This window comes from Epinephelus lanceolatus, chromosome 4, assembly GCF_041903045.1.
Source record: "Epinephelus lanceolatus isolate andai-2023 chromosome 4, ASM4190304v1, whole genome shotgun sequence".
Lineage (NCBI taxonomy): Eukaryota > Metazoa > Chordata > Actinopteri > Perciformes > Serranidae > Epinephelus > Epinephelus lanceolatus.
The window spans coordinates 23015202-23040125 of NC_135737.1; the positions used below are offsets into that span (position 1 = coordinate 23015202).

Genomic DNA, 24924 nt, shown 5'->3' on the forward strand with positions numbered 1-24924 from the left:
ACTGGATAAGAGTATCCTCTCTACCGAATCTTCTCTAAGCTGATAGGGAGAAGCTTTGTCTGAAAATCTATATAAACCAGTGAAAACACACAGCATGATCACATGCAGACAGGTGAGGGATGGAGATCTCAGCTCTCTTTATTGGCCTGATGCTGTCTCTGGCTTTTTGTGAGCTGAACTCAGCTCTTGCTTTGAATGGTTCTGGGGATCGTATGAAAAATTGGGCTGGGTTTCCAGAGGATACGAGTGGTGCTGGGTTTGTAACTGATGCCTCGTCTGTAAAATGTACACTTCAGGGAACCACTCGTGTACCTGTGTTCTCGATGGGTGGTGACTATATTATTGGTGGGGTTTTCGCCATACACTACTACATGCACACATTAAAGCACAACTACACCACCATGCCTGAGCCACTAAGGTGCACAGGGAGGTGAGTAAAAGGGAGGAAGGAGGAATAAGAGGATTTTAAACTGTCTGTGCATAGAAATGTTTTTTGGAAATGTTTGCAGGTATTATGTTCACAAAAACAGTAGTGTGAAAATAAGCATCCTGTGTTTTCTTTATGTTAAAATATAGGTGTGTTTCACAACTGTTTTCTAAATTTTTAACATGATAAAAACAAAATAAGAATTTTGATTTACTTGACTATTGATAATTTGTGCATTACGGCCCATGTGAATTTTGGACTGATATCTAATCCTATGTTTTGAACTCGGTGTTCAGGAAATTCATTGATGTGTATTTGCTCCACAGATGCAGTGCAGCCACTGTATCAATTCAAGTCCTTAATTTCAAATTGCAGTTAATCTTTAGTGTGCATTTCTAGGAGTATTTCTTTATAAAAAAGTGTCTGTGTGCAGCATGATCCTCCAGGAACTGCGCTCCTCACGTGCAATGATTTTTGCCATCGAGGAGATTAACAACAGCACGGAGCTGCTGCCTGGCATCAAGCTCGGTTATCAGATCTACGACTCGTGCGCTTCAGTGCCCGTGGCTGTGCATGTGGCATTCCAGCTTTCAAGTGGTCTGGACCCGGTGTTTTACACAGGCAACAGCTGCTCACACTCTGGTATGGTGATGGCTGTCATTGGTGATTCAGGGTCTACACCATCCATCGGCATGTCGCGCATTGTTGGGTCTTTCAACATTCCTCAAGTAATTGTTTTTAATTTCTGGCAAACTGCGTTTAATATACAGTAGTGAATTTTTTTGTCTGTCCTGTTAAATAATTACACTGTTGTTTTCATTTAGGTGAGCCACTATGCCACTTGTGCATGCCTGTCAGATAAACAGCAGTACCCGACTTTCTTCAGAACAATCCCTAGTGACCAGTTTCAGGCTGACGCTCTGGCCAAGTTGGTAAAACACTTTGGCTGGACATGGATAGGTGCTGTCAGGTCAGATTCAGACTATGGCAATAATGGCATGGCGTCTTTCCTGGACGCAGCACACAGAGAGGGAATCTGTGTGGAATACTCTGAATCTTTCTATTGGACCCACCCACGCAGCAGGATCCAGAGAGTGGCTGATGTTATCCGCAGGTTTCTACATCACTGACTGTGCTTTTGTTCCCTTTGTTGACACTGATCTTCTTTACACAACACCAAATAATATGTTCTATAAAGGATAACATGGATGTTTTTTTTATCATCTTGGCATGTTTCTGTTTTTTATAATCTTTATTTCTGTTATATATTACTGATATTCTTTTAAATATAGTCAGTGGGACCAATTATTATCTCTCACTCCAGGTCGACAGCTATGGTCGTTGTGGCATTTACATCCCCTCCAGACATGAGGATCCTGCTGGAGGAGCTGTCACTCAAGCCTTCTCCACCTCGCCAGTGGATAGGCAGTGAGTCCTGGGTAACTGAGCCTGACATGCTGAGGTTCAGCTTCTGTTCTGGAGCCATCGGATTTGCCATTGAGAAATCTGTCATCCCAGGTCTGAGAGATTTCTTGCTGGATCTCTCTCCCTCTAAAGTGGCTGCCTCTCCAGTGCTTACTGAGTTCTGGGAGGACGCATTCAACTGCAGGCTAGGAAAAAGTGAGGATATTGTGCAGATTTTTAGCACAGGTCGCACAGTCGGGTCATCGTGGTTGTGTAGTGTTGTTTTTTTAATTGTCTGTGTTAAATTCTCAGCAGCTGTTTTAAGACAAAACCCAAATTTTGATTAAAACGGCAGTGGTCAGTTTATATTTAACAAAGACATGAGTTGCATCTCTATGAAAAATCGCCTTTAATATGATTTTTGGGGTTTTAATGAACTGCAGTAGTTTCACAATGCCAAGACTGAAGCCTAGATAATAGAAGTAGTATATGAAACCAAATTTTTAGGTGTGATTTTAGACCATAAGCTCTGCTGGAAACCCCATATACAGTATGTCAGGGCTAAGATGGCTAAGAACATTTGGTAAGACTTTACTTAAAGGTCAGGTCTATAATGCATTATGAGCACATTCATAAGACATTATAACGCATTTATAAGGCTTTATAAACATCGTTATAAATGTTTGACAACTTATAACAAGGTTTATAAAGTATTATAAGTGGTTACATAATGCATTATGTAACCACTTATAATACTTTATAACAAGGTTTATAAAGTATTATAAGTGGTTACATAATGCATTATAAATTCAGCATTCATAATGCTTTATACTTCCATGCCAAAGTGACGACAGTGTTTGAAAGAAGAATCTGAAGTACTGGCATTATTCCATTTCAGAAATTAAGCATTTATTATATGTCAGAGCAGTTCTTTGAGTCTTTATAACTGGCTAAAGTTATGATAGTTATAATGTACTATGTAACCCAGTACTTCAGATTCTTCTTTCAAACACTGTTGTCACTTTGGCATGGAAGTATAAAGCATTATGAATGCTGAATTTATAATGCATTATGTAACCACTTATAATACTTTATAAACCTTGTTATAAGTTGTCATACATGATTATTAACATCTGTAACATCTATAAAGCCTTATGAATGTGTTATAATGTCTTGTAAATGTGCTCATAATGCATTATAGACCTGGCCTTTAAGTAAAGTGTTACCGAACATTTCAGTAATAAATAAGGTAAAACATATTCTCAATCCCCAATCACTGTGCACACTGTACTGTGCAATGATCCTCCCATACCTGCACTACTGTTCAGAGGTTTGGGGCAATACATATAAGACAACAACAAACTCAGTCACTACACTCCAAAAAAGAGCCCTGAGGGTGATACACAACACAGGGTATCGGGACCATACACACATACTATTTGTGGAATCACGTATTTCGAAGTTCACTGATTTGGTTACGTTTAAAGTTTTGCAAGTTATGTACAAAGCAAGATACAATCAACTACCTGGTAATGTACAAAACAAATTTATGGAAAAGGGGTGGGGGGGGTACAACCTCAGGGGACCATTGAACTTTAAAAAACCTGTAATGCATACAACCCTTAAAATAATGAGTATCTCCTCCCATGGTGTAACCTTAAAGGACTTATCTAAAATAAAATTGAGTCTGTTGAGTTGTCCCAGGTGTTAACCACAAGATTCTTGGGAATTATTGTTGATGAGAAATTGAATTGGACAGAACAAACTGACTGGGTCACCAGAAAAATAAATAAATCTACTGGTATAATAAGGTGCGTTCGTCATCTGGTTACAACAAGCTGTCTCCTTACTCTCTATTACAGTTTAATTTATCCCTGTCTTTCATATTGTAATATAGTTTGGGCGAATACTTTTCCTACTACTCTCCACAAAATTTTGGTTCTCCAGAAACGTTTTGTTAGGATTGCAACTCGATCACAGTCTCACATCTCATCTGCTCCTCTATTTCAGAAACTCCAGATTCTTACTATTTATGATATTAATATTTTTCAAATATGTGTTTTTGTTTATAAAATTCAGTTAAGGGAAGGGAATATTCCTGAGCAGTTTAAGACTTACTTTAAATCAAATTCACAGATTCACTCTTACTCAACCCGCCACTCCTCAGATCTTCATCCTCCTAAATTTCTCACTCGTAGAGGTCAATTTTCAATAAGATTTAGGGGCACTAAATTATGGAATGTTTTTTTACACCTGGTAAAAAAAATCTTCCTCTTTAAAATGTTACAAAAGATGTTTAAAAGACCATTTAACTGCTGTATTGTAACTCTTTTCCCTAATGTATTATTGTTCATGTATCTGGGTCTTATTTGACTTTATTTATTTCATTTGTTTGTTTTTGTGTCACTCACATGTACCATTTTTGTTTGCTCATGAGTCCATTCAAAACAGTTATATACACACACACATCACACATTCACATGTGTTTATTTTGATTTTTATTATTTTTATGACTATATATATTTTGTATATTTAGTTTGCCATCATCATTTTTTGTATGTTAATTTTGTGCTCTACATAACATTGTGAAAATTTAGGTGGAGGCTTCAAATAAGCCTGCTGGGTTTTTCGCCTCTTCCTGCACCATGAACTATTTATCTGTTATTGTTGTGTATTTTTAAACTGTGCAAAATAAACTAAACTAAACTAAATTAAACCTTATGGAATGGGCTAGAGGAAGAATTGAAACAGAGCAAAAACATCATTCACTTCAAAAACAGACTAAAACAATCAATTCTCAACAGGTACAGAGATGAAGCAGAAGGGGAAATGATCTAATTAATGACTTTGCCATATCATGTTACACTGTATACACCAAACTGTAGAATTTAATATTTTATATATCATATTAAAGCATCTATATAGATGCATTACAAATGTTCTTTGCCATCTAAGCTCAAATCTAAAGTCAGTATGCTGCTAATTTAGCTTAGCTTAGCTTAGCTAAACTAGGGGTAGGGCACGACGAGCTTAGTGCTTCTCCCTATCCCCTTTTTTCGGACATATGGACTCTAAAATTATAAAAATTGCAGAGATTTCTAAAAGGGCGTCATGATAGGATTTGTATTTCTATTGCATTTTTTTCTTCTTTTTTTTCTTTCCCTTTTGCATTTTCTTTTCTTCTTTCTTTTTTCTCTCTTCATTTATATTTCCAAATGAATGTATTCTGTTTGAATGTATTCTATTTCTTTGTCCAACATCCGAAAAATAAACTAAACTAAAACTAAAAAAACTAAAGTATTCAGGCCACCAAGCTAAATAAAGATTAGAAATTGTAGTTAATAGCATGTATCAGTTACACTGTATGTGGTCTTATTCAGCTGTTGGCAACACTTTCAGATTATTTATCTATTTAAAACTTGTTAACACAGGTCATGTTATTATGTTATTCAAGGGGGAAAAAAGCACTTTTTTTGCCTTTGATAAAAATGACTAATTGCCTGGTGACTAGTTTTCTACAGGGCACACTTGGCAGTTTAAAACTAATGAAAATAATACAAAAAAGGATGATAAACATAGATTAATGAATAACAATGTAATATAATTATCAAGACTGTGTGTTTTTAGGTGCAGCCACAGATGAGAGTGTGTGTGATGGGACTGAAGACATACAAATACTTCAAAGCCCGTACACTGACACATCTCAGCTGCGAATCACTAACATGGTGTACAAGGCTGTTTATGCAATAGCTCATGCCATTCATAATGCAGTGTGTCAGGAAACTAATTCTACAACTCAGTGTGACAAATTCACCAAGACAGAGCCCAAAGAGGTCAGTTGAAACAAATATGTGAACACCCCGATGCCCATCTTCTGTTACAACCTATATTTTATTAAATATTATTTTATTCTACATTGTCTTCATTTCTGTCCTTCACTGTCAAACTTTACTTCATCCTCACAGGTTCTCACACAGCTGAAGAAAGTAAATTTTACCCAAAATGGTTATGATGTGTCATTTGATGCCAACGGGGATCCTGTGGCCAAATACGAGCTGGTTAACTGGCAAAAAAGTAAGAGTGGCAGCATTGAGTTGGTGACAGTAGGACACTATGATGCATCACTGCCAGCGGGCCAGGAGTTCAGTATCAACAGGAAGCTCACCTGGGTGGAAGGTGGCACACAAGTAAGGAGCCCAAAAGCAATGATTTAACATATTCACACTTGGTGATCTTAAAGGAAACTAGTGCTGTCAAGAGATTTTTTTTAATCTCATCTCAAAATTGCTGAGAAAAGCCCTCAACTTGAGGTATTTTTATTTAAATTCATTACATTATTGTGGCAGATGATCAAAAGATTGATATTTATTACAAAAAGTGGCTTTATAAAGTCATATTTTTATTTTAACAATTTAACAATTTCCCAATTTCTCATTTTATTTTATGGAAGTGATCAATGTACGTGCACTTGTCCTTTAAACTTCATAAAAAAATAAAAGCTAACAAAATAAAAGACACCTGGTACATTCGTTACAGCCGTATCAGTTTATAGAACAGTTTTGAACAAGAGGCTGCACTTTAACGTGCAAATCATTCCTTCTTGTGGCTGCCTCCGCTTTCTCTGTCCTCACAGCTTCAACTTGCGCTCTCTTCTCTTCTTCAAACTACAACACCCATAATTCATGTAGGAACTGCTGCAGCCAATGTGCAGCCGGTGGGAACTGCATGATGACTCAACCACCATCATCAGTTCTTAATGTTTTATCGGGCAATAACTACTCAAGACTCTGCTCTAGTGTAATTTTCGGGACAGTAAGGGCAGGATTCGGGATTTGGGACAACTGCTTGGATTTCAGGACTGTCCAGAATTTTTTGGGACGTCTGGTCACCCTACAAGGCACGGAGCTTGCCGGGGAGGTCAGATACTTGCGTGCTAGGGCAACTATAAAAGGCAACTCAGAAACAGTAAAGTTAGAGATTCAAAATTAGATAAACGCAATCAAAAAACATAGCTAAATATGGCTGTAATTAATTATTCACAATTAATGCAATAATTTGACACCCCTAAAGGAAACAATATGTATTTTTGGTCCCTGTTACTCCTGTCCATACTAATTGTAAAGAGATATGCTCCAAAGTTAGATTATATTAAGTATGAAAGTTTCCAGTAAAGGGATGATAACAAATAAAGGAATCCATAGACGGCACTAGGGCATCAGCTATAAGGAAGCTAATTTAGAATACTCAGGTTCTTTGTTTTGTTATTGTTTATGCAGATCAGTCATACATAGCATATGAAAGGAGAGGGTGCATCTAAAGGTTGTGGCTGGTAGACAGACGATCTCACACCTGTACTTCATAATCTCTTTTTTTATTTTACCAACACATAATAGGCATGATAGGCAAGTTGAAAATGAAAATTATCATAGCTTTTTCGACTACAAGGACTATCTAGCAGACAGTAGGTTTACACATGATACAAAACAAAACAAAAATCGATGAACAACAATATGAGTGTAGGACACTGTAAGGACAGTCTACACTGGTTGGTATTGAAATAGAACGATCAGAAAACATAATAAGAACGTTCAAAAAACAATATTTAGCCTCTGAAATTTGAAATAACAATAACAAATATAGCCGCAAGTGTCAATACCAGGGTTCAAGACAGAATGGAAAGCTATTAGGATCAAGACCTTTTACAGTGTAGGACACCTGCCTTAAAGATAAACAACAGGTTTTATGACAATCAAACAGATGCTCTTTTATTTATGTCTAAATCTCTACCGGGCCACGCTCTTCTTTGGAAACACTGTCGCTCGCTATGGGTCAACTGCAAAAATATTTTGGGGACATGAATTTATGGCTTACTCAAAAAAAGCTGACCGAGTTTGATGATGTGTGATTATTGGCCAAATTTTACAAAAGGCCATTTTATTTGTTTAGAACTGGTGGTGCCTCCTTATTGATCGATTTCAAAATTGAATACCCTGCAAGTTTTGTGATGATTGGTTAATCAATTTCTCATTTATAGTCTGATTTGCATTATCCCACACCCATTATTTGTATTTGTGGTGCCCCCTAGTGGTCAATTTGAATGAGACTTTTAGAATATGTTCCTGGTACCTGTTAAGACAATCCTTGCCAGATTTGTAATAGGAGTTAGGTCTATGTATGTACTAAGCCGCGCCCCCTCATGAGTTCAGTGGTCAAAAGCTTCAAAGCCTAATGAGATATCACTGACAGTAAAAGTGCCAGTAATGAAATTCTGATTGAATTCTCCTTAGGAGGAGATGTCAAAAATGTGTTGTTCAAAGAATTCAATCAGGCAGATTTTTTTATTTTTTTTCCAGGGGGACCTTAATGGTTCTTGAGGTTTTTTTATAGAGCACATTGAGTTGTACTCGTGTGTCAAGTTTCAACTCAATTCGTGTTATGGTGTTAGGGGCATGGCTTTTTCAAAATTGAAATTTTGACCCTAAATTATAGTACCCCCATCTGGGTGATTGGTGTAATATTTCTTGAGCAGCATTCGCACACATCTTCCAACAAATGGTGTGAATTTCATGTCTCTATAATATACCACCTCGCAGAAATTTGCAAAAATATTTCTGAAGATAATAATAATAAAATAAAACAGCACAAAAACAATAAGGCTTCAACCCTTCGGGCTTGAACCCATATTAATGCACCTATAATGGCTACTTCCAAACATGGCCTACAGAGTTAAATCACTCAGTAGGTAGTGATATGCAGAACAACTAATCGGTGGCTTCACCTAGCTCACTAGAAAACATTACAGACTTGGGTGGGCAGGAAGAAAACAAAGCAGCCATCCAAATCTGTGCAGTAGTGTAACTTCTGCCCTCCTCTCTGCTACTTTCTCTTCCAAACACACACACACACACACACACACACACACATACACACACACAGAGTATGAGGGGTGAAACGTATCGGCGAACATGCACACACTGCATTCACTGCGTACTTGATATGTGTACATTACATGTGCAACCATCACCGTGTACTTGCTTCACGTCCATTGCGCGTGCATTCACTGTGTACTTGTTACACATGCAATGCGCGTGCAATGCCTAGCAACAACGTGTCGTGTTACGGATGTGTGACATATATATATATATATGTAGGCTATATATATACTGTATATGTTGTACATATATATATATATATGTATATATATATATTTATTACACTGTATCCTTATTGGTCAGTCGCGGCATTCAGAGGTCTGACATTACTGTGTAATGACCGTTGCTATGTAGCCCAGCGTTGCTAGGGCATATGAAAATTATTATAAATTTCAATAGAATAAACTTGCCTGATTAACTGAAAACAATTATACAATAACGAAAAAAATAATAGCCTATCGAAAATATAAGTCAAGTAAATTGATCATCTGAAAAAAAAACATTTTACTGCGCTGAGACTCACAGCGAGCAACTGACACTGAAGTGTCCCAAAATGCGTGTGACAGATCATCTGTATATATGGTAGTCTGAGTAGACTGTTAGCATTGTGACTGAAAATATTTCCCCATAATTTACAAGGAGTATTAGATTTTTAAAAGGTATCAAACTATTTGAATGCATTGCAGAGTAGAGTGTTTCACCCTCCTGGTCACAGGCTGAGGTGGATTAAAATGAGGTGTGTTAATTCAGCACCATGGACAGCTCCACGGATTTATCATTAAACAGCGACCTGCTCCACCTCAACCTGTGATATCCACGGATTTGGGTCATTCAGTTTTAATTATTAATTAATAGCGTAATAGGGTACGGGCGGATTAAAACCAGCGGGCCTCTGTGTTATACTTTCCCAAACTATAGGCTTTATTGTGTGTAGAACCACTTTCTACAGGCGGCGGCTGGTTTAACTCGTCAATAATGCGCTGAGAAAAATGTCTTAACTCCACAAAAATTTATTACAAAAAAAGGTCAACAAAACAGGTTCATTTTCTGTCAAACATTTTTCTAAAGATGTGCACTCCACAGACAGAAAGCACCGCACGGAGCGAGGTTTTTGAGCGCGCTTGGCTTTCAGTTATAACTGACAGGACTGCAAATATAACAAAACAAACACTTAAGATGTCATACTTTAAAACAAACTCTCAACTGGCCGGCTTGTGGTGCTGGTCTGACCCGGCCGTATGCAGTGGAGGTTCCAGCGCTGGAACACCAAGCGGCTCACAGCGTGACAGACGCCCACACACACAAAGCTGGAAAGCGGGAGGACATTCCTAATACCCCTGTCCTTAACTAACCTCCACCCTACCCCCGGAACTTCTCCACCTACACTGGCTGTCTTCGCCCCCCCTCCCGGCCGTGAATGCAATAAAGGTGGCTTCGTCGGGCACTTTACAGCAGCTCCGCTTCCCAGAGCCAAACTGTCACTCGCTCGGATCTCCTTTCTCAGTTCGTGCCCTGCAATCAAGTCCAGCTGTGTATGATCAGCCCAGAGTCTCTGTCAGATCCACAGATGAACGCACTGTCTTTGATTACTTGTCGCCATGGCAACCGGTCCGCTCAACCCCAGTTCATTAGCCTGCAATATTAATAAATGTTGGACGGTGATTAGAAATTCCTCCAACATGGTGCAGTCGGATCGACCCAGGAGCAGTAGCATCGCTATGCTAACTAGCTGGCTATGCTAATCAGACGTGCGTGCGTAGACACGTCATGTGATCACAGGGGTCAAAAGTGTCAGCTGCTGAAGCAACAACGCGTCATGTTACGGACGTGTGACACGTAGCATCGCCAGTGCTTAATTTGAGCCGGAACGTACTGGAACGCGTACCAGGATCTTTTCAGAAAAGGCCCTGGTGCGTTCCGGAACTAATTTGCACGGGTCTAGAACTTTTCGCATCTAAAAACTACATACAGTATTGGCTGATGTCACTAGTGTTGCAGGGTATACTGGTGATGGTAGACCGTGGTACTAAAACTCCACAGTAGCCTACATATGATAGTTCAAAGTCCAATCGCAAGACAGTGAGTGTCCAAGCCTCCGTCCCAGCGCGCACTGGTCAATAACGGCACGCGCTGGCCACCTGGCACTTAATATGCTGTTGTAGTGGTTTGTTTTCCAGGCATGCGAGTATCTTTGAGCAGTGAAAGTTATTATTTATTTCTTTTTACTTGTCGGCAGTGACTTGTTTTCCACAGAGCTCTATGTGAGAGCATTTTACTCGCATTTGCGACTAAGAATGGTTTTGTGCACGCAAATTAAATCATTCAGCTCACTGTGTGAGTACAGATTTCAACCAGCAGCAGAAAGGAAAATCAGATCCTGCCGGTTGTGGGTTGAACGGGGGTCACAGACAGGATACGGCGGTCAAATACGGCGGAGGCTCATAGTGCTCCGCGCCGCAACATAACGGCTTACTGGCGAGTCCGACTCCAGGTCCAGTAATTTCCTCTTCTTGGTGTCATGACTGCCCAGTAGTACCTGGACAACTAAGCCATGGCGGCACACACGTATGTGGCGTGTCAGAGGAGAAACGAGCCGTTCACATTTCTCTCTGTGGCAGGTAACGGTCCACAAACCTCACTGCACTTTAGGGACTGTTCTTTACTTATGGAGGGACTGTTCTTTACTTGTGGAGGGACTGTTCTTTACTTGTGGGGAGGAGGGTGGCTGGTTGATTTTTATTTTATTTATTCATTTTATTTTGATCCCCCCTATGTTAATCACTTATTGATGCTGTTTATGATGTATGAATAAGTCAATAAGTAATTTATTCCACTGAAATATCAGTGATGTATTATAGAAAAGTGATTTATCTTTTTATAAATGACAAAAGGCACATCAGAACTCTGATACTTTCACTGGTATCGTACCGTGGGTCCCAGTTTTGGTACGGTGACAACACTAGATGTCACAACCATTCCATTTGGAGTCGCGCAGTGAGGCGGCTCGAGTGCCGCTTAAAAAAGTGTTCCCCCACTTCTGCTCTCTCAGAGGTACAAAGTGTTCCCCTACTTCTAATTTTACAAATTTAGCACTGAGCATCGCTATGCTAACTAGCTTGCTATGCTAATCAGACGTGCGTGCGTAGACACATCATGTAATCAGAGGGGTCAAAAGTGTCAGCTGTTGAAGCAACAACGCGTCATGTTACGGACATGTGACACGTAGCATCGCTATGCTAACTAGCTTGCTATGCTAATCAGACGTGCGTGCGTAGACACGTCATGTGATCACAGGGGTCAAAAGTGTCAACTCTTGAAGCAACAACGCGTCGTGTTACAGACGTGTGACAAGTAGCATTGCTATGCTAACTAGCTTGCTATGCTAATCAGACGTGCGTGCGTAGACACATCATGTGATCACAGGGGTCAAAAGTGTCAACTCTTGAAGCAACAACGCGTCGTGTTACAGACGTGTGACACGTATACTATGTAGGCTATATAGACCGTTTCAAACTGGACAACATAAACATTCTAAATGGGTCTCTTTGTATTTCCTGTTTGAATGTACATTAATGCAGAAGCTGACAGGAAGTAAACAGGGACCAAAGTTGTTGCCCTAGCAACAGAATAGCAATGAAACGGTCCATATATACTGTACATATATATATATATATATATGTACAGTATATGTATGTATGTATACCTACTGTATACCTACTGTATACATATATATATATATATATATATTACACAGCTCTATTAAAAACTGTATTCTGATTGGTCAGTCGCGGCATTTAGAGGTCTGATATTACTGTGTAGTGACCGTTGCAGCCGTTGCCGGCAGTTGTTTTTTTTCCTCTCCTCCCGATTTAATTTATAAATCAATAAAAATGGTATAATTAATCAATATTCTGTCTCAATTTATTTATTTAACTGATAATTAGCCGTGTAATCAGCGGGATAATGTATAATGAGCCGGTGAATACTGGGAAAACAACTCCCTTCAGGGGAATAGAACCCCTCCGCTATTCCCCTGTCGGGAGTTATTTTCCCAGTATTCACCGGTTCATTTTACATTATCCCTGACATATATACTGTATATATATACACAGTAGGTATATATATATGTATATATATATATATATATATATGCTATAAGTGTAGCCTATATATATTTACGCAGTTTCTATCTATCTATCTATCATCTATCTATCTATCTATCTATCTATCTATCTATCTATTTTCATTCCTTGTTCAGCCACTATTTTTAACACTTCTACAACAGATCATTTGTTAGCCTATAATAATAGGATACTTGCAGCTTTATATCAAGGGGAACAAATTGTGTCTCATGAAATTGTTATATTATTTATTATACCTACTTATTTCCACAGCAGTTGGGGTGCTGTGTGTTGTTGCCTGTTCCTGCCACAAGGTGGAGTCTGGGGTTTGTGAGTCAGTGCCATAATACCAGACTGTATACAGATTTCATTTTTATTTTGAATAAAAATGAAATCTCACGTTTCTAGAGGATGGTTTCACGTCAGATTGATAGTAGACCACCTCAGAATGTCACACACTAAATTTCATTTGATTCTGATGTAAAATAAGAAAAAAATAAGAGCCTTCTTAAAAAGTCAAATATGAGAAAACACCTCATATTTGACTTTTCTTATTTTAAAAGAGCTATTTTCTAGAAAATGCACTTGCATTAATTCCGCTGCCACTGTAGCTGCTTAATAATGAAGCCCGCTCTTCTGCAACTTCTCTTTCCTCTAGAGTTCCTCCAGACATTTCCCCACTACTTTCTGTTTAACATAGCCTATCTCACCAGAAAATGCTGGCAGCCGGGATATCTTTTCATTATTGTGTAACTGTTTTTTTCCCTCCAATTTTATTTTAATTCATGAACATGAATGTAAATAAATAAAAACAAATATACAAAGTCGTGAGTACATTCAAGTTATAGAGAGGATTTTAAGGCTTCATAAACAAGTCCTGATGGCTTTCATATTGGTCAGTTCATATTTTAACTGGTGTATATTGGGTTTCCTTTCCGTCCACTTGCTTTTATGGATATGAAACTTTCCATCTAAAATACGATGGATTAAAAATAAAGATGTCTTCTGTCCATATTGTTTTTCTCCAAATAAAAAGTAATGTCCTTTTTTTTCTTTTTTCTTTTTTAGTAAATTAATCTTAATCCCACAGAAAGAATCAAATTGTCAACATCAATCCAAAATAATTGAACATAAATACATTCATAAAATAAATGAACAATAGTTTCTGTGTCAGTTTGCAGAATACACAGGATTCAGACAGAAGGTCTGTACATTTTAAGAATTTATTTTGTTGGATAAATTAAATGTATATCTTTAAAATAAACATCACCACCTTTATTATTGACTATATATTTTTTGTAGTAAGTCAAACCACTTTCCAATTAATGTAACTGTATAACTGAGGTTGTCTGGAATCTGTCAATATCAATGTGCTGTTGATTAAAAGCCGAATCTCTCAAAAATACTTTGGTTGATCTGCTGTTTATTTATGATATGCAGCAAGTCACAAAGTGATATGAACTTTTTGATTAATACCACGGAGAAAAGGAACAATATCACCCTGTCTGCACGGACGAACGGGCCGCATGATGGGGTCAAACGCATCATGTGCATAATTAACCACAAAACAAGCAAATACTTCATCTTAATGACATATAACACTCATTATGCTTCAGCTGAATCTTCTAAGCAAATTACCATGTTGAATTGAAATTAGTTTATCACGTTAAATGTCCGCGATTGTATGAAATTTCTCCAATGCATTAACCAATCTTTGTGCATAATCACACAGCCTGATATGCCCTGCAAACACAGTGGGACTATTTTCTAAAAGCACAGAGCAAAGACATGTCTTTTTTTCTCCCCTGGTCTGCTGTCAGCAGCAGCGGCGGCTGCAGCAGGGATTTCAGCACCACGGACAGCGCGCGTACAAAGACTTGACAAGCGTCTCCTTTAAATGTGTTTGCTGCTAGAGAAATTATACATCATAAATGAAGACAGTGACATTTTCAATAAAAACAACAAGTTGAACGTTCATTTCAAGCTTTTGTAGTACAACGAATTTCAGAATTGTGCGAGTGACGGAGAGCGGGCGGCAGTGTTTGATGCAGGAAACTCGATATGGACTTGAAAATCAATTTCGGAGTGGGGGGTTTCGGAATGGAGGGCTGTCCCCTGTTGGAACATTGTGCACACACAGCCCTTCACCACCTGGATCCTAAAATAAACACCTGTTTTATTACATAATCATGCTTCCGTGTTGCGCCATTCAAATGACAAGAATTGTGGTTTAATACTCTTAATTATAACAGCCAGCTTATTGAAAAATGTCGGGTTTAAATCGCGCTCGGGCCTATAATTACAGTTAATTGGACGGGCCGGGCCAGGCCGGTCCCGGACATAACGTGTCTGAAAAGCTGTTTCCATAAACAGTCAAATTTGCAAAAGGGCAAAATGCGAAAAAAATGTAAACATACAGATGGAGGTTTGCAGCATTTAGGATCCAATTCAATAATAGGCTATATATTCACAATTAGGCTGTTGTAGCCTATATATCATCTTAGTTAAAAATTTTTAAACCACAGCCAGACATCGAGGGTGGTCAGTAGCTCTGATTTGTGAGGATAAAATAAAGATTAAAAAAAATCACACATGTGTATATACACGCGTATGTCTGCAGCGACTTGATTAATTTATTCATTCCACTTCTTGTGAAGCACACACACACACACACCTGCCTGTACGTGTAAACTATGGAGACAGACAGTTTGCCAAAATAGGCTAATTTGACGCTTTCAGGTGTTAATGATGTGTACATGCACTATGTGTGTGCGAGATTCACTCGCACACGCAGGTGTAGTGTATGTGTAGCATTTGTAAGGCGCTGTGCACGCGTACTGATAAGACGTGTGAGTGCGTCATGTGAGTGGAGCGCACAATGCCTGCGCGTCATGTAGCGGGCGTGTGTGTAACACTCGTGTCTCTATAGTAACCCTATGTAAGATGTAGGCGTGCGCTCACGCGGTTTGATTAGATCTGATGTGTCCTAAGTAGGCGCAAGTGACGTGTTGTAGTGTGGTTGGGTGAAACATTTGACCCCTCATACACACACACACACACACACACACACACACAGGTGAAGGCAGTTTGGCTGGAAATGTGTGCTATGTACCTAATAACTCATTTTGTATAGTGTTATGGTAAATTCAGTGTTTGCTAGTAGTAGGTTGCCCTCCAGAAATCTTAATTTTGTTGGAGGTTAATTAAAAAAATAAAAATAAATAAATAATCAAAGCTAATTATCGAAAAGCCAAGCTTCCCCTACGCTCTTAATAGTGCCACCTATCACAGAATCTGTAGGACAGTCTTTAACTTTGGAAGAAAACTGTTGTCCTACTCTGACTGCTGAAGCCTCTTTTACAACGTCAGCTGAAATTCAGATCTCATGTTTAGACAAAACAGGTCCTGTGGATTTTGTCCCCCAACACTGACAATACACACATGCACAATGCACATGTTGATATATGAAAATTGTTTTAAGACAGACTTGTAAACTATGAGCCTATCCTTTAATCCTCACAGCTTTGTAGCACACCTGTTTGTATCTATGTATCAGGTGCCTGTGTCAGTGTGCACTGACAGCTGTCCTCCAGGAACTCGTAAAGTGCTGCAGAAAGGAAAACCCATCTGCTGTTATGACTGTATACCATGTCCCGAGGGAGAAATTAGCAATGCTACAGGTACATTTTTGTATTTATTTGTTTTTTGTAATGTATATGTATAACATAAAATGTATGAATACTAAAATCCCATTTTATTTTCAGATTCCCCTGATTGTTTCCCTTGCCCCAAGGAGTTCTGGCCTAATGCAAGGAGAGACACTTGTCTCCCCAAGCCTGTAGAGTTTCTTTCCTTCAGCGAGGTCCTTGGAAACATCCTGGCTGCATTTTCAGTTGTTGGCGCCTGCCTTACTGTTATAACGGCAGCCGTGTTCTATCGTCATAGGACATCCCCAATTGTCAGGGCCAACAACTCTGAGCTGAGCTTCCTGCTGCTCTTTTCCCTGACTCTATGTTTCCTATGTCCATTAACTTTCATTGGACCACCCTCTGAGTGGTCCTGCATGCTGCGCCACACAGCATTTGGGATCACCTTTGTCCTCTGTATGTCTTGTGTTCTCGGAAAAACAATTGTAGTGCTAATGGCCTTCAAAGCTACACTCCCAGGCAGTAATGTGATGAAATGGTTTGGTCCTCCACAGCAAAGAATGACTGTAGTATTTCTCACATTCATTCAAGTTTTAATATGCACTATATGGTTGGTTCTTAGTCCCCCTTTTCCAATGAAAAACCTCACCACATACAAAGAAAGAATAATTTTGGAGTGTGCATTAGGCTCAGCTATAGGGTTCTGGGCTGTGCTTGGATACATAGGCCTACTGGCTGTCTTTTGCTTTGTGTTAGCTGTCCTAGCCCGGAAACTACCTGATAATTTTAATGAAGCCAAACTCATCACCTTCAGCATGTTGATATTCTGTGCAGTCTGGATCACCTTTATTCCAGCATATGTCAGCTCTCCTGGGAAGTTTACTGTGGCTGTGGAGATATTTGCTATTCTGGCCTCCAGTTTTGGACTGATACTGTGTATATTTGCTCCAAAGTGTTTCATCATATTGTTTAAGCCAGAGAAGAACACCAAGAAACATTTAATGAATAAAACTCAATCTTAAGACATTTGAGGGTTAGAATCAGTTAGGATGGCAGCAGTATAAAGCTTATGATGTGCACATTCAGCAAAGTCTTCACCTAGCTGATTCACATAGTAATTTTGTAAATATCCTTTCTAACGTTATTGTCTTCTTTACTATTTTTTTTCCATCATCTGCATACAAAATAACATACAGTACACACACACACACACACACACAAAACACAAACTTCTAAAAGTTGTACGTATTAGCAATGTTTATTTTTGTGTTTATTTGACTTTGTAATGTTGTGAATAAATGCTTTTGGTATTATACTTGCTGTCTGTTGCATATTTACTGTAGTTTATGAGACTGATTTCATTCACAAGCTATCATTTTTCCCTTCTTGGGAATGATGCCACACGAGGCAATTTATTGTAAATTAACTCACATATTTAACATAATTAAAAATGATTAATAATATTTATTAAAACAGTAAGTCATCAGAAATCAGAAATCATCTTAACAATGAGAATTTTTTTACCTTAAGGTTGCTTGAGCCATGTTAAGGTTAACAATATTTTAACGGAGCAAGGAAAGCTAATTGCTAGCGTGCTTGGTTGAAACGAAAAAAAAAAAAAAACATTGCTTTGAGATGATTGTCAGAGAAGGCAGAGGTATGATCACATAATCCTGTTTGAGCTACAACACATGGTTAGTTCCATGTTTTATTTCCCAATTGCTCTTGGAAAGAAGAATAGAGTACTGTAAACAAACTGTTACCATTGGAAATCGCTGGTTTCGGTTCAACGCTGGAAGCCACGCACTTAAATCGACAGGGGATCATGGGGGCTAGGAATAAGGTGTATAAATCCCAATTTGTGCTTAGACAGTGGCACACGTTCATTTCAAGTCCCTTTTTTTGTGCATGTGCAATGGTGTTTACAATGATAACTTTGTAAGAGGAGAAGAGATACATGAAAAAAAAACAAAACTTGACAAGCCTTATTCAAAGACCACTGGATAAGAGTATCCTCTCTACCCTATCTTCTCTAAGCTGATATACGGTCTACAGTAGAAAGGGGACGCTTTGTCTGAAAATCTATATAAACCAGTGAAAACACACAGCATGATCACATGCAGACAGTTGAGGGATGGAGATCTCAGCTCTCTTTATTGGCCTGATGCTGTCTCTGGGTTTTTGTGAGCTGAACTTAGCTTTTGCTTTGAATGGTTCTGGGGATCGTATGAAAAATTGGGCTGGGTTTCCAGAGGATACGAGTGGTGCTGGGTTTGTAACTGATGCCTCGTCTGTAAAATGTACACTTCAGGGAACCACTCGTGTACCTGCGTTCTCAATGGGTGGTGACTATATTATTGGTGGGGTTTTCGCCATACACTACTACATGTACACATTAAAGCACAACTACACCACCATGCCTGAGCCACTAAGGTGCACAGGGAGGTGAGTAAAAGGGAGGAAGGAGGAAAAAGAGGATGTTAAACTGTCTGTGCATAGAAATGTTTTTTGGAAATGTTTGCAGGTATTATGTTCACAAAAACAGTAGTGTGAAAATAAGCATCCTGTGTTTTCTTTATGTTAAAATATAGGTGTGTTTCATAACTGTTTTCTAAATTTTTAACATGATAAAATTTTTGATTCACTTGACTATTGGTAATTTGTGCATTACAGTCCATGTGAATTTTGGACTGATATCTAATCCTGTGTTTTGAACTCGGTGTTCAGGCAATTCATTGATGTGTATTTGGTCCATACATGCAGTGCAGCCATTGTATCAATTCAAGTCCTTAATTTCAAATTGCAGTTAATCTTTAGTGTGCATTTCTAGGAGTATTTCTTTAGAAAAAAGTGTCTGTGTGCAGCATGGTCCTCCAGGAACTGCGCTCCTCACGTGCAATGATTTTTGCCATCGAGGAGATTAACAACAGCACAGAGCTACTGCCTGGCATCAAGCTCGGTTATCAGATCTACAACTCGTGCGCTTCAGTGCCCGTGGCTGTGCATGTGGCATTCCAGCTTTCAAGTGGTCTGGACCCAGTGTTTTACACAGGCAACAGCTGCTCACAATCTGGTATGGTGATGGCTGTCATTGGTGATTCAGGGTCTACGCCATCCATCGGCATGTCGCGCATTGTTGGGTCTTTTAACATTCCTCAAGTAATTGTTTTTAATTTCTGGCAAACTGTGTTTATTATACAGTACTGATTTTTTTGTGCTGTGCTGTTAAATAATTACACTGTTGTTATCATTTAGGTGAGCCACTATGCCACTTGTGCATGTCTGTCAGATAAGCAGCAGTACCCGACTTTCTTCAGAACAATCCCTAGTGACCAGTTTCAGGCTGACGCTCTGGCCAAGCTGGTAAAACACTTTGGCTGGACATGGATAGGTGCTGTCAGGTCAGATTCAGACTATGGCAATAATGGCATGGCGTCTTTCCTGGACGCAGCACACAAAGAGGGAATCTGTGTGGAATACTCTGAATCTTTCTACTGGACCCACCCACGCAGCAGGATCCAGAGAGTGGCTGATGTTATCCGCAGGTTTTTACATCACTGACTGTGCTTTTGTTCCCTGTGCTGACACTGGCCTTTTTTTAAAATGATCTTGCTACTGCTTTCCATCATGGTTGTTCCTCTCATATTTACTACTCATATTTTCCAAATATAGTCGATGGGACCAAATATCATCTCTCTCTCCAGGTCGACAGCTATGGTTGTTGTGGCATTTACATCCCCTGGAGACATGAGGATTCTGCTGGAGGAGCTGTCACTCAAGCCTTTTCCACCTCGCCAGTGGATCGGCAGTGAGTCTTGGGTAACCAACACAGACATGCTGAGGTTCAGCTTCTGTTCTGGAGCCATCGGATTTGCCATTGAGCAGTCTGTCATCCCAGGTCTGAGAGACTTCCTGCTGGATCTCTCTCCCTCTACAGTGGCTGCCTCTCCAGTGCTTACTGAGTTCTGGGAGGATGCATTCAACTGCAGTCTGGGAAAAAGTGAGGAAGCAGTGCTGATTATTGACACCTCACATTCACAGTCCTTGTGGTCATGTTATGGTGTTTTGTTTGTGTCGTTTTGTCTGTCTGAGTGGAGCAGTAGCTGCTTCAAGACCAAATCCCAAATTGACAGGGAAATTACAGATATTAAACAAAGATATAAGGTGCACAGAAATTAAAAGTATATTAATAATTTCAGTTGATATGACAATTTTCCCTGTCACATTTAGACACTCTGTTGTCTTGAACACAAGCACACATGGACCTTTCGGCCAGCAGGCTAAACAAAGTACTAATAAAGCTCTGCAACTGTACTTATTAGCATGCATCAGTTGTACTATATGTTTAAGTATGCATGTACTTCTTATGAGGCTAATATACTGAAAGTATTTAAGTCAAGAAAATACAAACATTTTCTGCATTTAATAAATGCGACTAATTGCCATGCAGATGAATAATAATGTAAAATCACTGTCAAGGTTAAGAAACACCTGTCACTGTCTCTGTGTGTTTTTAGGTGCAGCCACAGATAAAAGCATATGTGATGGAACTGAAGACATACAGATGATCCAGACCCCGTACACTGACACATCCCAGTTGCGAATCACTAACATGGTGTACAAGGCTGTTTATGCAATAGCTCATGCCATTCATAATGCAGTGTGTCAGGAAACTAATTCTACAACTCAGTGTGACAAATTCACCAAGACAGAGCCCAGAGAGGTCAGTTGAAACAAATATGTAAAAGAATAAGTGAATGCTCATATGTTTTTTTTTATTTGTTTTTTGCTACAACACACATTTTGTTGAATATTACTATTATTTTACTCTTTTTCATTTCTGTCCCTCATTGTTTAACATTACTTCATCCTCACAGGTTCTCACACAGCTGAAGGAAGTCAGTTTTTCCCAAAATGGTTTTGATGTGTCATTTGATGCCAACGGGGATCCTGTGGCCAAATACGAGCTGGTTAACTGGCAAAAAAGTGAGAGTGGCAGCATTGAGTTGGTGACAGTAGGACACTATGATGCATCACTGCCAGCGGGCCAGGAGTTCAGTATCAACAGGAAGCTCACCTGGGTGGAAGGCAGCACACAAGTAAGGAGACCAAAAGTAATGAATTAACATATTCAACTTTGGTGATCTAAGTGTACGATATGTGTTTTTTGGACCCTGATAGTCATATTTCTACCAGCTGTAAAGATATCTTTTCCACATTTACAGTATATTTAGTGCGAAAGTTTCCTTTTATATTTTTCAAGTAAGTGTTCACGTGCTGAGCTGTGGCAAAGGGAGAGTAACATAGAAAGGAATCCATAGGTGGCTACAGGGCATAGTGTATTCATTACTTTATCCATTGTCTGTATCCACTTATCTTGGTGCAGGGTCACAGGGGCATCAGGTATAAGGAAGCTAAATTAGAAGGGAAGATCAGGGGCGATGCTAGTGCGCAATCAAAGTCTAGAAGAACTGGTGCTCCCAATGGCCAGTCTGACCAACCCAGCTGTGAGCATTTGATCAAGAATTTCAAACACATTTCATTTCTATTAAAAACATGGATTTGCATTCATTGTCTGTATGCTACCACTCAGATATGTTTGTTTTGTTACTGTTTATGAAGATCAGTCGTACATGTCATATGAAAGAAAAGGATACATCTAAATGTTGTACCAATAAATAATAGACATATTTCAAAGTTGAAAATGAAAATTATCAAAGCTTTTTCCACAACAGCAACTAACAGACACTAGATTTTCACCAGATGCTGACAAAACGAAAAAAAATCAACAGCAGAGAGAATGTAGGCCCCAACTAGGACAGTGTATGCTGGTTGGCACTGAAATGAACGCACAGAAATAAAATCATAGCAAGGACATTAAAACAAAAAAACAGAAAAAAGAAAAAAACTTTAGCCTCTGAATTTTGGAAGAACAATAACAACAATGAACCTGTAATGGTTACTTCCCAACACAGCCCACAGTGTTTAATGCTCAGTAGTGATATGTGGAACAACCAGTGGGTGGGTTTGGGTAAGCTTACTAGAAATATCACAGATTTGGGCCAGTGGCTCACCTCCTCTCACTCACTTTCTCTTCCAAACACATACATTCACATATACATGTCATTTTAGCTTCAGCTGAATTTCAGAATGAATGTTTACACAAAACAGGTACTGTGGATTTTGTCCCTGAAAACTGACAATACACATACACATAATGCACATATTGAATATTATTTACATATTCATATATGTAAAAATTGTTTTACAAGACTTGCAAAATGTGAGCCTATCCTTTAATCCTCACAGCTTTGTAGCACACCTGAATATGTGTGAGTCTGCTTGTATCTATGTGTCAGGTGCCTGTGTCAGTGTGCACTGACAGCTGTCCTCCAGGAACTCGTAAAGTGCTGCAGAAAGGAAAACCCATCTGCTGTTATGACTGTATACTGTGTCCCGAAGGAGAGATTAGCTATGTTACAGGTACTTTATTATTTTGTAATGCATATTCACAATACAAATATACAACTGCTAAAAGCCATTTATATTTTCAGATTCCCCTGATTGTTTCCCTTGCCCCAAGGAGTTCTGGCCTAATGCAGAGAGAGACACTTGTCTCCCCAAGCCTGTAGAGTTTCTTTCCTTCAGTGAGGTCCTAGGAATCATCCTGGTTGTGTTCTCAGTTGGTGGCGCCTGTCTTGCAACTTTAACAGCAGCTATATTCTATCGTCATAGGACATCCCCGATTGTCAGGGCCAACAACTCTGAGCTGAGCTTCCTGCTGCTCTTCTCCCTGACTCTATGTTTCTTATGTTCAATAACTTTCATTGGACCACCCTCTGAGTGGTCCTGCATGCTGCGCCACACAGCATTTGGGATCACCTTTGTCCTCTGTATGTCTTGTGTTCTCGGAAAAACAATTGTAGTGTTAATGGCCTTCAAAGCTACACTCCCAGGCAGTAATGTGATGAAATGGTTTGGTCCTCCACAGCAAAGAATGACTGTAGTATTTCTTACATTCATTCAAGTTTTAATATGTACTATATGGTTGGTTCTTAGTCCCCCTTTTCCAATGAAAAACCTCACCACATACAAAGAAAGAATTATTCTGGAGTGTGCATTAGGCTCAGCTATAGGGTTCTGGGCTGTGCTTGGATACATAGGCCTACTGGCTGTCTTTTGCTTTGTGTTAGCTGTCCTAGCCCGGAAACTACCTGACAATTTTAATGAAGCCAAACTTATCACCTTCAGCATGTTGATATTCTGTGCAGTCTGGATCACCTTTATCCCAGCATATGTCAGCTCTCCTGGGAAGTTTACTGTGGCTGTGGAGATATTTGCTATTCTGGCCTCCAGTTTTGGACTAATACTGTGTATATTTGCTCCAAAGTGTTTCATCATATTGTTAAAGCCAGAAAAGAACACCAAGAAACATTTAATGAACAAAAATCAATCCTAATTCCCCCAAGGGCTGGAAAAAGTTAAGATGGCAACAGCAAAAAGCCTATTATCCGCAAATTCTACACAGTCTTCATCTTGTTGATTTTGTAGATTTACAAGTTGTTTTAAATTCAATGTTTTCATTTTATGACTGTCATTTGTGGTGTGTAATTGTGTTGTTTGAGAAATATTCGTATGCTGACAATATTAAGTAAATTGTATGAAATGAAATGAAATGAAATTAAATAAAATAATAATTGAAAACATAATGGTGTGGTGGTGAATTCTCACTCGAAATTTTGATACCATTATTGCTATTTCCATGATATTTTGTATTTGATTTATTTCAGACCGCATTAAACCACACAAGCAACCCATTAAAGGTGTGCATTTGATAGGCTAAACTGAAATATGAGCTAAAAACAAAGCAAAAAACAAAAAAACAAAAAAAACCCTACAACTTAAGGAAGACATTATGTGTTCACAATGATAACTTTGCAAGAAGAGTAAAGAGAGATGGACACTGAGTACAGATTACTGTATTTTATACATACAGCCCATAGAAAAAACTTGGACAAGAAATAATCAATGACCATGGGGTCTGCTGTATTGTAAGCTGAAGTAAAGTAGGATGAGGGAATTATTTGTCTGAAAATCTATAAAAACCAGTGTCAACACACAGTATGATCACATGCATCTCGGCTCTCTTTATTGGCCTGATTCTATTTCTGGGTTTGTGTGAGCTGAACTCAAGTATTGGATTCTGGGCTGTACATGGATACATAGGCCTACTGGCTGTCTTTTACTTTGTGTTAGCTGTCCTTGCTCAGAAACTACCTGATAATTTCAATGAAGCCAAATGTATGAACTTCAGCAGGCCATTCTGGTCTCCAATTTTGGACTAATACTGTGTATATTTGTTCCAAAATGTTTCATCATATTGTTTAAGCCAG

General features: G+C 38.9%; 2 protein-coding genes across 2 annotated transcripts; both read left to right on the forward strand.

The window, feature by feature from the left end:
- Positions 1–323: 323 nt before the first annotated feature.
- On the forward strand, positions 324–17553 carry LOC117260259 (extracellular calcium-sensing receptor-like). Its single transcript, XM_033632210.2, has 8 exons — positions 324–430; positions 861–1155; positions 1252–1541; positions 1752–2047; positions 5459–5664; positions 5797–6018; positions 16441–16564; positions 16649–17553. The coding sequence occupies exons 1-8, from the start codon at positions 324–326 to the stop codon at positions 17551–17553; spliced, it is 2445 nt and encodes an 814-aa protein (XP_033488101.2).
- A 1316-nt stretch (positions 17554–18869) lies between these two features.
- On the forward strand, positions 18870–23990 carry LOC144462683 (extracellular calcium-sensing receptor-like). Its single transcript, XM_078166794.1, has 8 exons — positions 18870–18976; positions 19396–19690; positions 19787–20076; positions 20236–20531; positions 21049–21254; positions 21409–21630; positions 22891–23014; positions 23086–23990. Exons 1-8 carry the CDS (start codon positions 18870–18872, stop codon positions 23988–23990), a joined length of 2445 nt encoding a protein of 814 aa, XP_078022920.1.
- The last annotated feature ends 934 nt before the right edge of the window (positions 23991–24924 follow it).

Coding starts and splice junctions, on each gene's coding strand:
- LOC117260259 (XM_033632210.2), top strand. CDS start 324: ATGGGTGGTGACTATATTATTGGTGGGGTTTTCGCCATACACTACTAC. Junction 1,156..1,251: donor GGTCTTTCAACATTCCTCAA/GTAATTGTTTTT, acceptor GTTTTCATTTAG/GTGAGCCACTATGCCACTTG. Junction 5,665..5,796: donor CCAAGACAGAGCCCAAAGAG/GTCAGTTGAAAC, acceptor TCATCCTCACAG/GTTCTCACACAGCTGAAGAA.
- LOC144462683 (XM_078166794.1), top strand. CDS start 18,870: ATGGGTGGTGACTATATTATTGGTGGGGTTTTCGCCATACACTACTAC. Junction 21,631..22,890: donor GGGTGGAAGGCAGCACACAA/GTAAGGAGACCA, acceptor TCTATGTGTCAG/GTGCCTGTGTCAGTGTGCAC. Junction 23,015..23,085: donor AGAGATTAGCTATGTTACAG/GTACTTTATTAT, acceptor TTATATTTTCAG/ATTCCCCTGATTGTTTCCCT.